The sequence below is a fragment of the Hypomesus transpacificus genome, chromosome 10, assembly GCF_021917145.1.
Source record: "Hypomesus transpacificus isolate Combined female chromosome 10, fHypTra1, whole genome shotgun sequence".
NCBI classification, from domain to species: Eukaryota; Metazoa; Chordata; class Actinopteri; order Osmeriformes; family Osmeridae; genus Hypomesus; species Hypomesus transpacificus.
Genome location: NC_061069.1, coordinates 368,636 through 380,942, shown reverse-complemented (window position 1 = coordinate 380,942; position 12,307 = coordinate 368,636). Strand labels below are relative to the sequence as shown.

The 12,307-nt window shown below is 44.8% G+C and overlaps 1 protein-coding gene across 2 annotated transcripts in view; it reads right to left on the bottom strand.

The window, feature by feature from the left end:
* arhgap21b (Rho GTPase activating protein 21b) overlaps positions 1-12,307 on the bottom strand; it is a 40,306-nt gene that overhangs the window by 2,575 nt on the left and 25,424 nt on the right. For both annotated transcript variants that reach the window (XM_047026806.1, XM_047026807.1), the window contains 15 exons: positions 7,787-7,933; positions 7,299-7,401; positions 7,120-7,165; positions 6,622-6,747; positions 5,610-5,912; positions 4,644-4,708; positions 4,244-4,389; positions 3,903-4,045; positions 3,631-3,789; positions 3,468-3,546; positions 3,281-3,354; positions 3,049-3,138; positions 2,742-2,909; positions 2,365-2,485; positions 67-98 (listed from right to left, as the gene is read on the bottom strand). In XM_047026806.1, the coding sequence (XP_046882762.1) occupies positions 67-98; positions 2,365-2,485; positions 2,742-2,909; positions 3,049-3,138; positions 3,281-3,354; positions 3,468-3,546; positions 3,631-3,789; positions 3,903-4,045; positions 4,244-4,389; positions 4,644-4,708; positions 5,610-5,912; positions 6,622-6,747; positions 7,120-7,165; positions 7,299-7,401; positions 7,787-7,933 (1,802 nt within the window). The remainder of the gene's footprint in view (positions 1-66; positions 99-2,364; positions 2,486-2,741; positions 2,910-3,048; positions 3,139-3,280; positions 3,355-3,467; positions 3,547-3,630; positions 3,790-3,902; positions 4,046-4,243; positions 4,390-4,643; positions 4,709-5,609; positions 5,913-6,621; positions 6,748-7,119; positions 7,166-7,298; positions 7,402-7,786; positions 7,934-12,307) is intronic.

Genomic DNA, 12,307 nt, shown 5'->3' with positions numbered 1-12,307 from the left:
GCAACAAAGCCCCTTAATCAATCGACAGATAATGTCAACTGACGGATACAAGGTAGTTCAACTTACCTTTGATTTGGACGAGTCACTACATGCGGAATCTGGTGGGAGAGGAGAGAGCTGTTAGTGACGTTCTACCACACAGCTGCCCGCCCAAGACAGTGACTGAGAGAAAAGGACGGAGAGACACTGGGAAAATGGAGGGAAATGGAGGAAAAGAGAGAAAACAACTGAGGCTAGCCCGGCGAAGCAAGCAGATGGATGGAAGTAACAAATAGAGTCATCGACGGCTCAGAGATATGGAAGACACAAAAAAGGGGGGTCACCTTTGATGAGGCGGGAGGTGACGGCAGAAGACGGAGATACACAGATGGAGAGAGACGGAGAGAGAGGAGGAAGTGACCCCCCGGCAGTGTGCACTCTAGACAGAAAGCTTCTCATGCTCGTGTGCCCACAGTGACAACAGCACATGACGCCAAGTCACAAACACATTATACACACAGCCACCAGCAGGGGCATTCTTTCCCCACTTGGTCACACTATCAGGGGGGCGTGGGGTGTTACAACAACAACAACATCAACGGACGGTATGGGTCTGGGCGGATCACATCTGTCCCCTGTGTCCCGCTGTCTCCAATCTAAGCATGCTAGTAGCGTGGATTGCCTGAAATCCCTTGAAAAACACAATGCACCGTCTAACGTGCGGGCAAATCTTAACTGACAACTGAAAATACATCAACGGAAAACACACCCAGAAAAATGAGATGTCCTGCCTGTCCTTTTCCCTGCTACATCATTAACACAAATACTTCCCTCGTAAGTGTAAAAAAAAAACATTTGTGTGTGCCTTTTTGTCAGGTTAAAATCCGGAAGTGTAGAAGTGAGTTGTGTGTACTTAATTGCGGTTGTGTACTGATGACGAGTGTGGTCTGTTGAGCTAGGTGGTAGAGAGGGAGCGGGCCAGTGTTTGCCAACACAAATCTGACCCTCAATTAAACATTGAAGGCGGGATACCCAAATACTGAGCTCAGCCTTGTGTGTCGTGGGTGTATGTGGGAGGCTGGAGACGAGCCAGCTCAGCCACCCCCCCCCCCCTCTCAGACATCATGAATGGGTATGCCACATGAGCGGTGGGGTTGGGGGGGGGGGGGGGGGTGAACCTGTGTGTGTGTGGGGCAGGGGGGGTGTTGACCGTACCATGCTACTTGTCCTCACGATCAGCTTTAGGGACAACAAGAGACAGCAGAGGGGGGCTGTGAGAGACAGTTTCAGCACGGCCGTGTATCCCCTCGGCCCGAGGGTCATGTCATTTTGCTCATTTACTTTTAGATATGAGACGTGCACACACCACAGTAATAAATGACAAAAAAACATCAACTTCTCTTTCTTTCTTTTTTTCTCTCCTTTTTTTGGGTTCTCTCTCTCTCTCTCTCTCCACCCCAATTTACAAGAGCTGCGGGTTTCTGCAGACTACGCAGCTACACTTGGGACAACACTCGTCCTTCTTCCTACAGTCCCAGCTGTCCATCACTGACATTACTGAGTCCATCAGTGACATCACCGAGTGATAGACGCCGCCCACTTGGCCTGTGTCAAGATGGGGTCATGTGTGAGTGCTGGACAGGGACAGGGGAGAGAAACAACACACTACACACAAGAGGGCAGAGGTCAGAAGGGTTAAAACGTCCACTGGTTTCTTTTGGTTTGGTCAGGTTTGTCATTTGCTAAGTTTTTTTGTAAGGGGAGGGGGGGGGGGTGAGGAGGGGAGGGGAAAGAACATGCCAGGTTTCTGTGAGAAGAGGAGGAGGGGAAGAAAAGAACTGAAAGAATAGGAGTTGTCATCTCAACAGAAGGAAAGCACAGGGAGAAAGATGACATGAGCAAGGTGAAACGGAAAAAATAACTCAAAGCAAAAGGAGAGAAGTGGGGGGAAACAATAAAACTTGGAGGCAATTAATTGTCTTTGGGCCAAAAGAAAAGTAACAGAAAAAAAACTAAAAAACAGAAGGCTCAACATATGTGATCTATTTTCAGCAATTTTCCAACAGGATAATCCACAAACACAGGATACGTCATTGAAAAATCACTAAAATAGCTTGCTTTCACAGAAGCACAGAGACTATTTGGCGTACTTCCTAAACCATACTAAGAATTACATACGACTTTGACAATCTGATGGAAAACAAACAGGATGCTTCTTACTTACTTAAGGACTAACATACACACACACAGTAAAAATATCTTAACACACGCTTAAATAACAGCTATTGGTGAATGTTGAAGTGACTGCCTGAGACTCACTGACCTCGGTGTGCTTGTCTAGGTAAAGAGGGAACAGGAAGAGCCGTGAGGCGGAGGGTGCGTTACCTGAGACTTCCCCTGGAGAGGTGCTGCTGGTGGCAGCGGTGGTGCGGCCAATGTTGGAGAGCAGGTGGTCGATGTTGGGTACAGGCTGAGACTGTACGGTGTTGTCCTGCTCAGCTGAGGTCTGGAAGGGTAGAGTGTGTGTGTGTGTGTGTGTGTGTGGGGGGGGGGGGGGGGGGGGGGGGGGGGGGGGGGGGGGGCGGGTAGAAAAGGTGAAAGAACAGGAGTACAAAACAAAAAAGGAGAGCGGGGAAGGGGTAGTGGAGGAATAAGGAGCAGAAGTTAATGATGGACTACAATTCCCTTGAAGCATTCAGACATGTACAGAACACACTATCCTAGAACCCTAGTGTCGAGCTCAGCACGGGGCGTCCACATACAACTGGGTCGTCGTCGCCCTCCTCTGTGAAGAACCAGTCGTACTGCTGGATGAGATTCTCCACTATCTTGCACTGGTCTGGCATGTGGTTGACCATGTTGGTCATGTTGTCCTCTGACGTCCGGACCAGAGTGGGACCAAAGACAATGGCCAGGTTACGGGGCTCCATCTGTGTGAAGGGTGGGGGTTTACTTATTGGAAATAATTGAATGCTTGATATTACTTTGATTACCACTTATATTTTATGAATAAAATGTAATTCTTAAACATGCACTAGATCCTGGAAGTTGCAGTGTTCTCACACATACTTTGTTCTTTTCACAGTTTTCAGAAACCTTCTTGAGATGACCAGAGAGGAATTTAAGAGTTTCATAGTGATGGTCAGGCAATTCATGGATCTGAGAAGACAGATTATATTATACAGTTAAACCTTCAATGACCTTTGACTTTAACAGTGTGAGTAGGCCTGAAGACAGCCTGTGTTTCTAGCATATTTTTCCAAATTCCATCCAAATTATCAGCTGCTAGTGGTGAACTCACAAGCCTCTTGAGGACTTTCAACCGCTCCACTGAGTCCTCTGTTCGATTGGCATCAATAAAACATGCATATTTTTCTGAAAATTGAAGAGATAAAAGATGTATAAATATGAAGAGGAAGAACAAAAAGATAACATGTTGTAGCCAAATTGGCCATCATTTTCAGTATGCATTGTATTAGGAACCTCACCATTTGTAAAAAGAGGTTCTGGAAGTTTCCGGAAGAAGGATTTCAGTAAACTGCTAATCACATTAAGGTCCCGCCATTTCTGAGGAGGGAAGAAAAGCATTTGATAGGAAAAAGTAAACACACATGTGTGTTTGTGTGTGCGCGCACGCAAGCATATACTCACGTCCTCTTGGATATCGATGTCCGTCATGCCTTTGCTGTTGAGCTCTTCCTGCATGCTGGAGATGGCTGCGTTGTTGCCCGGTACTCTGTAGATGCCTGTGTACTCCAGCCCTCTCCCCTCCACCAGCCCACAGCACACCTCCACGATCAGAGGAACAAACTGCACAACACACATGACTGGCTTGAGTACACCCCACCACACGCACTGAAAAACACCCAAATCTCTTTTCGTCTGACACACACAGAGACACTCGCACACACAGCAGAACTCACCCTGTTGTTCTGGCCAGGTGGGCAGTCGTCCAGGCGTACCCCAAAAGTGACCCCAGGAGAGGGTTTCTTCTCAAAGGGCTTCCTCATGATGCCTGGGATGCCCCGCCTCCAGGTGGCTTTGTCCCGAGGTGGGCTGGAGTCGTCTGGCACACACACACACACACTCCTTATTCAACCATAATAAACGTAAGCATTCAAATGATGAGGATACGTTACCTCACCTCTCGTAATTCCATCGTTTTTTGCTGTCAAAACATACATTCTCCCCATCTCTACCTGCAGCCGTCTCCCCATGTAGACCTCTACAGTGAGTCCAGTCCTGTGGGTTGTGATGGCCTTACCTCGGAGTGCCCTCCTGTCCTCTCCTGCTTTAGGGGAGTGGGGGCTCTGGCTCTTGGCCTCTCCCTTGCTACCCAGGAAGGCCTGTTTGATGCTGAGAGACTGCCGGGAGGTTTTGGGGGAGGGCTCTGTCCTGCTGCTTGGAGCGCTGGTATCAAACACACACACACACAAACATATTCAATTACTTTTAGGGGTGTACGCCTGGACAGTTCTGGAGAGCAGACATGTAAACAATACACCAACTGTACGCATGGCTCAAACAACAAAAATACACGTGCGTGGTGAGGATTTTGCGGGTGACAGGTGGCTAAAAGCAGTAGGTCGAATGTGGCTGTTTGCAAATGGGGTGCAGTTCTGCGTTTCAACCCCCAGGGGGCGTTGTGGAGACGGAGCTCGTACCTCATCATGGTGTTGTACTCTTTGATCTTCCTGCTGATCAGGTCCTGACTGGTGATGGCAGCATTCTAGAACCAACACATAGAACGACATATAGCATTGGCGAACGAGATAGGGACATACGTAGCGTCGGCCCACAAACAATTGAAACAGTGTTGAAAGGACATGTTGATATGACACTATCTGTTAGATAATCTTTCTTATCAAAAAGACAATATTTGTGTTCAGAGATTTCAAAAGGGGGAACCGGGGGATTTTGCAATTAGCCGCTCCAAAGCTCCCGGAATGCTGTGGTGAGGCATCCTGGTGGTCATGGGTTCAGTCCCACCAGACAGAGCCTCTTTGGAAACTGGAGACCACAAACCGAGCCCTGGGGCCTAACTGCAAAAGGACAAGCACCGAACAAACAAGGCCACTGTTCAACCCCCCCATTCAAAGAAGACCAGCAGTGATGTGTGAGGAGAGATGGGGAGAGAGGCTGAGAATATCCCTCCACAGTCAACAAGCAAGGACAGAAGCCATGTTTTTGGGGGTGGGGATGGCTTGTATATAACTTTGTTTTTGCAAGGCATCAAACTATTGGAGATATGTTTCAATTGTAACAAAACATTACATTTAAAATTGTGGTTGAGGCAAACATTGAAGGCAACTTGTCAATTTCTCTGTGTCTGTGGAAAAGACGATGAGGCATTTCAAACAACTGTTCCAGCCATCTGGGTTGGGCCTGGTCGTTTGCACAACTCTTTGTGTCAAATATCAAACATGTGAGTCACAGGGCTTTCAATAAACCTTATGAGCTTCGATCAAATTCCAGAGGTAGTTAGCCACGAGCAGCCACATCTGAATACTGCAAAATGCTGGATGCACTTGATTTGGTTTGCCTCTTGCAATGAGTGGACTGTTATCATTTAAAGATTGTTCAATCAAATGGTGCAAGCGAATACGTTGCAGAACCCTGACAGACCCCACCTCGTCATCGACGTTACTGTTCTCTTGGATGAGCCGGATCCACGACAGCATGTCATCCCGTCCCTCGGCCTGGAACAGGTACTCGCAGTCCGACGTGGTCAGACGCAGCACGTTCTTGCGCTTCGTGTCGCTGTAGGAGATATCAATCAGGCAGGCCTTGATGCTGATTAGCTGGGGCTCCTCATCAGACTGGGTGGAGGAGAGGTGGGACAGCCCCTCCTTCTTGTCCTTGTAGAGGGTGAGAGCGTGGCCTCGCAGCACCGCATACATCTGCTTCCAGGACTTCATCCCCCCACCCACTCGCTGAGGAGATACAGACAGATACAGCTCATGCGTGCAGTGTAGAGAAAAAGAGAGACAGGGTGTGTGTGTGCGTTAGGGCTGGGCGGTATGACAGTATATATCGTGCGACGGTAGAAATGTGTCTACCGGGAGAGATTTGGCTATACCGTTTCAACCGCGGTATACTTTTTTTTTTTGGTTTAAATGATGTATTTCATACATTCTTATTAAGCATATATGCCATAACCCCCCACCCCCTACTCACATGAAATATATTCATATAACACATGAATACTCTTATTTAACAAATTCACACAGCAGTTGGATGTTGTTGTTGCCCTGCAGCAGAGAAGACGATAACTGCAGCAGGTAGGTTGGGCAAAAAGGGCTCGCATCCAAAGTCTTTACAAATGTGTGATATTTTTGTATTACACGTGTCAATTAAATGTCTGGTTGTTGTATTGTATATAAGCCATCATATAAATCGCATTCTTGCGATATTTAGAATTGTAGTTTAACTTATTTAATTTGCTATTTTCGTTTGACCTTGAAGCACAGTTGCTCAGTTGTTTTTGTTTGTAATAAATAATTGTGTGTGATGATGAAGTACGGTATGGTTATTTTGTACCATTTCTTAATTTAATTTACAGAACAATTACTATAGCGTGATATATTCCGTAACCGTGATATAAGATTTTGGCCAAATGGCCCACCTCTAGTGTGTGTGTACCTTATTCTTATCGGTGTTGAGCTGACGGAAGTTGAGCCAACCCTCTTTTGTAGAGTCGCTGAAGATGTCGGAGGACGAGTCCCTCCTGGAGCAGGATTCATCTGAAGACTTATGTCCATCCAGAGCCTGGGCTTGCACAAAGACATACCAACACCAGCTGGAGTACAAGGTGTGCAGATATGACCAAATGCTAATATCCTAATGCCTATATCTTGAGGGCATCAATGCTTAGCTGCTTAATGCACTACAACAATACAAACTTGCTTAGAGCTGAGAAAAACATCAAGACGGAAGCCTAGTGCTGCTAGGAAACCATATGACACGGCTTGTCGATGGATTTTTGAATGTAAAAAATCTGTTCACAAACAACGACAAGCACGTGCATAAGTGCCACAGTGGAAAGACGTCGTTCTTCGTGGGATTTTATTAGGAACCAGTTCTCCTTTTTCAAAAACTATTTCCTGGCAGTTTAACTGTTTGTGAAAATGAAGTGCTCACTTTTCTGAGTCCTCGCAAGCCGGGCATGTGCTTACTAGACGACCGTCTGCAGGAGGAGGAAAATAAGGCAAAGCGGGAAAAGGTTTAGGGTTATATCCGATTAAATAAGACAAAGTAATAAAAAAAGGCGTAGCTGATGGTTGTTCACAACATGAGGCCCTCTCCTGACAAAATCTCACCCTCTGCCCTCTTCTCTGTAGTTGTCCAGACCCTCGTCGTAGGATTTGGAGCGCTCTGTTTTGTTACCATTTTCTGACTCCAAGATAGCATTTCGGAGGGACTCTAACAATGAAGAGAAATTAAATGTTAAAGAAACGGTTAAAGTCTGTGTTTATGATTACAGGTAGGCTCAAATCTCCATGACTAAGTATTATGTGCAGTTTGGTGCAATCTTGTCTGATGAAGAGATTTGTGAAAATATATGATTACCTGGAAGGTAAGGGATTATTTCAAGGCCATTTGAAAAATGACATTTGTCAGATTTAGTCTAGGGTGGGTCAGGCACGGCTGGGAAACTGACCTCTCTCTCTTTCCTGTACTTACAACAATCAATACATCAATGTCATGATTTCTTCCCTGAGAGAGCTATGTGGCAGTGAACATACACATATAACAGGACCATCATAAATCCCAATACAAACAGACACCTGCCTGACAAAGCGCTTACCTTGGTCATGTGACAGCTGCCGGCGAATGAGGGGGCACGGGGAGGTGGGGCTGGGTGGAACTGTAGCGATTGCTGGACCAGCAGATATGACCGCGGAGGCTTGAATGGGTGTGGCTTCGTGGTCAACACTAGGGCTAGCAGGCTCGTCTACAAAAAAACAGCACACACCAGTTACATTCCAATCAAAACATGTTCTACTGCTATGGTGGAGGGTGTTGTCCCTATTTAATATACAAAAGGATGTTTAATTGTCAAAAGATGTTTTAAACGTCCATCAAGTCAATCTTCCACATCATCATCCTCACCACCTTATCTTACTTTGGATTACCTTGGTAAAATAAAAGTAGGACTCGAAAGCTTATTCAGCTAAGTTATTTCAGTTTTGCATCCTCAGCAAGTACCCCTCTGCAGAATTTAGGAGAAGGGAGAAGAAAACGAAAGAAACACACTGTAAATATAACCTGCTACTAAAGGACTCTGGTGAGACTACCAACAGAACCAGGCCATATCACTTTCTCTTCCCTCCCTCCATTTGGAAACCATCCTGTTAGTCCTTCTCCTCAAAATCCCCACCAAGTTCTGGGATCTGAGACAGGCCGGAACAGCTCAGAGTACAGAGTTGCTCTCTGCAGTCGAGCCAGGGGCTTTCAGAGCTAAATTTAAAAGCCGCTGTCCCAGTTTCTAGATCGAGCTCGACCGTCGTTGTCCGCCAAGGGCCAAGGAGAAGGTGTGAGTGTGCGTGTAGCGCCAGGGCATCCAATGTTGTTCTACAGTTCCTAACCCTCCACCCTTTTTCTGGGGCACCAGTCTTCAGCAACTGTTATATCCTCGTTCAACCTATACAAGCAAACAGACCCATTTAGATCTTTTCACCCCACTTCAAAGCAGCCCCCAAACTCTCAAACATTGCATGTTTTTAAATTCTGTTTAAATCATTTGTCCTCTTTGGTTTTCAACACAGTATGTCAGCTGCCTTTGCCTTTTCTGTTTGTTAAACTTGTTTTGAGTATGTACTGTTTTCTTTGATGGCTTTTGCTACTCTAATTGTACAGCAATTTGGTCAACGGTTGTTGCTTTTAAATTAGAATTACTGTGTCAATACAGAATGGCAACAGTCTGAAATAGATCTACAGGTCTCTTCTTATGCACCATTGCCAATTTCCCATACCCCCTCCACCAACATCCACGGTGTATCCTCAACCAACCCCCTCCCAGTTCCTTTAGCTGCAAGTGGCGGCAATCACACTCCTGGCAGGCCTGGCCCCAGGCCCATCCCCAAGAAAAGTCACATTAAATTAATGTGATAGAGGAACTCAACAGAATTTCCAGTTTATTCCACAAATTCACATATATTCCAATTAATTTCCATGGAAAGTTTCCAACACAGAATGCTTCCCGGAATTTTTCAACCTTGGGTATATGTCTGCAACAATTGTCTAATCTTCAGGAGAAAGTTCCTGTGGTGGAAATGAAGCTAACAATTGGGAACCTTCTAGTTTCTTTAAAAGTCGTTCCGGGGGCTTGCGACAGAAACATGTCCACAGGACAGATATTGTCGGTTTTCACTTTAAGGCACAGATAGAGCTCCATGGTCAGACACTAGTGTTGTGGAAAAATCCGTATTTGTTGTCCTAATCCCAAATTTCACAGTATGAAGCTTGGGAAACTTCCAGAACAACTTTCGAGAAACCTGTTCTGTAAAGGTGTTAAAGAACATAATCTTGTGTCACCTTTGATGGCCATTAATAAAAAATAAAAAAAACTGTCAAACAGACCTCTTCAACCCTAGTCTTTGAGACCAGAGGATGAAGCTATGTGACCTGTTCTGCAGCAAACAGAGTACCCAGCTAGGGCTGGGAGGTATGTCCTAAAATGTAAGCACTGATGGTAACACGATATATTCGTTATTCTTAAAATGTTATGACAATGCAATCCGCAGCAGCTAATCTACCGCACTTGGACGGATTTGAAATGGGTAACTCCGTAACACGAGTTGAATTTTCTAACTTTTGCAGTGCTTTGCCACGAAAGAGCAACTTTGGTGTTCAACAGTCGCCTACTAATATTTTCACCTTTGGCAAGCACCATTCAACGACAATTTACAGAGTAGGCTACTGTTTGTTGGTCGATGTCGGATAACTTGAAACCAAACCATTTCCAAACGACAGAAGAGGCCCCCTTTTTATACCTATTCTTTGTCCGTCAAATCAACCCCACCTGCGTTATTTTCAGACATCATTGACACTTGCTTACACATGCCAACAAAAGCAGTTCACTCCAATGAATGTTTGCTTCCTCTGGAGTTGCGCTAGCTTGTTTGTTGACTTTCATTGGCTGGCACAATGCGTGCAGTGTGAATGCTTAAATGCTTTTTTAGTAAAAGATACAAATTTGAAATAGCCAACTAGGCTGTATTACCTGACTTATATTTTATACCAAACAAAAACACTTTACTTAATACATTTATTAATACATCGTAATATCCATGATATGGCAAAATCCATATCATGGCACAACGCCATACCGGTATTCACGTTCATACCGGTATACCGCCCAGCCCTACATCCAGCCCTATCCAGGCTATTCTGGAGCCCATAGGATGCAGTCTGGCCTCACATGACAAGGAGGAGCCTATCCAGAGCATATCCATTCAAATGGATCATTGATGTGGAACCAGAAGGACTTTCAATCAGAGTACTGTTGTAACCCAGAGCAGGGCAACAGGCCCAGAATGGAGCTGCTGCTACATTGTAACTGTCACTACCTGCTTTGTCTGCAGCTGGCTTGTACTGGCCTGGCATAGCCTGGTTGTCCATGCACAGGGGCAAAGGCTATGCTCTCTGTGATAACACCTGAAAACATGCCTGAAACTAAACTTACCCCCAACAAAAATAGGTTGTACAGCAGTCTTTGACATGACAATGAAAAGAACATCTGTTTAGATTATAAAAAAATAAACTGATAAGAAAATTGCTCAGTGCTAGTTTTTCTGCTAATGTCGTTTAGACACCAGTGCTTGGTTGGTGGCTAATAATGCACCGTCTTGAGAAATTCTTAAAAAGAAAATCTTACCTGTTAACCATTAAAGAGGAGATTATGAACTTTCTATGCGAACTGCAACACTTACTGACCTAATGCTGGATGGACAGCTTTCAAATAGGTTTTTGACGCTAAACCTGGGGCCTGTTATTCATTTACATTTTACATTTAGTCATTTAGCAGACGCTCTTATCCAGAGCGACTTACAGTAAGTACAGGGACATTCTCCCCGAGGCAAGTAGGATGAAGTGCCTTGCCCAAGGACACACCGTCATTTTGCACAGCCAGGAATCGAACCGGCAACCTTCAGATTACTAGCCCGATTCCATAACCCCTCAGCCACTTGACTCCCCTCTGACATCCCTCTCACAAATGTGCTAAGCAGTGAAACCTCTTTCTCAAATGGGCCAGGCCAAAATGAGCTGGTTTCCCATGGGCCCATCCTAAAAAATCTCCCAGCCTAGTCACTGCCTGAGCGGTGACCCAGATCCACCACTCAAACACCTGAAGAGGGCACAGAGTTCCTTTCTGTCGTCCCCAAAAATGTTATAAGTAGATCAGCCTTAAAGTAATACAACCACTTTTTCAAGCCAAGGATTTTAAGAATAAGAAATGTGGGATTTACTGGATTATTTTCTGAGAGTGCAAACTGTGCTGTCTAAACTAGGCTACAATACAGTCATCTTGGTAGGCTGAATAGTTAGTCCTGAATGCTCGTACTGGACTCCTAAAAGAGTAATGAAAATATCCAGTTGGAAATATGCCAAATAAATACATTCATTATTAGCACATTAAATAGCCTAATATTGTGACGTATAAAAAGTGTTTCAATGTTTAAATATACATTTGTATTATGCAAAAGTTTGGTTTTGCCTCTGCTGTAATGACAATGAGCAAAATTGATTCAATGAAATCAAATACAAATGTACTTGTATAGCCCTTTTTACACGCAAGCATGTCACAGAGGGCTTCACATACACTCATTGAACTGCCCCTCAACCAACCTAAACCCTCAAGGAAGAAAAGGAAAAACTCCCAGAAAAACTCACTAGAGGAGAAAAAATGTAATTAAATGGAATGGAATGAAAGTTTGGTCATGTGACAAAGCTCCATAGGTAAAGCCCTGAGCTTTGGTTAGACTACATACAGTGCCCTCCAAAAGTATTGGAACAGTGAGGCCAATTCCTTTATTTTTGCTGTAGACTGAAAACATTTGGGCTTGACATCAAACGATGAATGTGAAACCAGAGATCAACGTTTCAGCTTTTATTTCCAGGTATTTACATCAGGATCTGATGCACAAATTAGAAAATATCACCTTTTTGTTCGAACCCACCCATTTGTCACGTGAGCAAAAGTATTGGAACATATGACTGACAGGTGTGTTTTGTTGCCCAGGTGTGTCCTATTACATACATTATTCAATCAATAAATACCACTGAATGTCTACACTCAGGTTCAGATTGGGTAAGATAGGTTTTG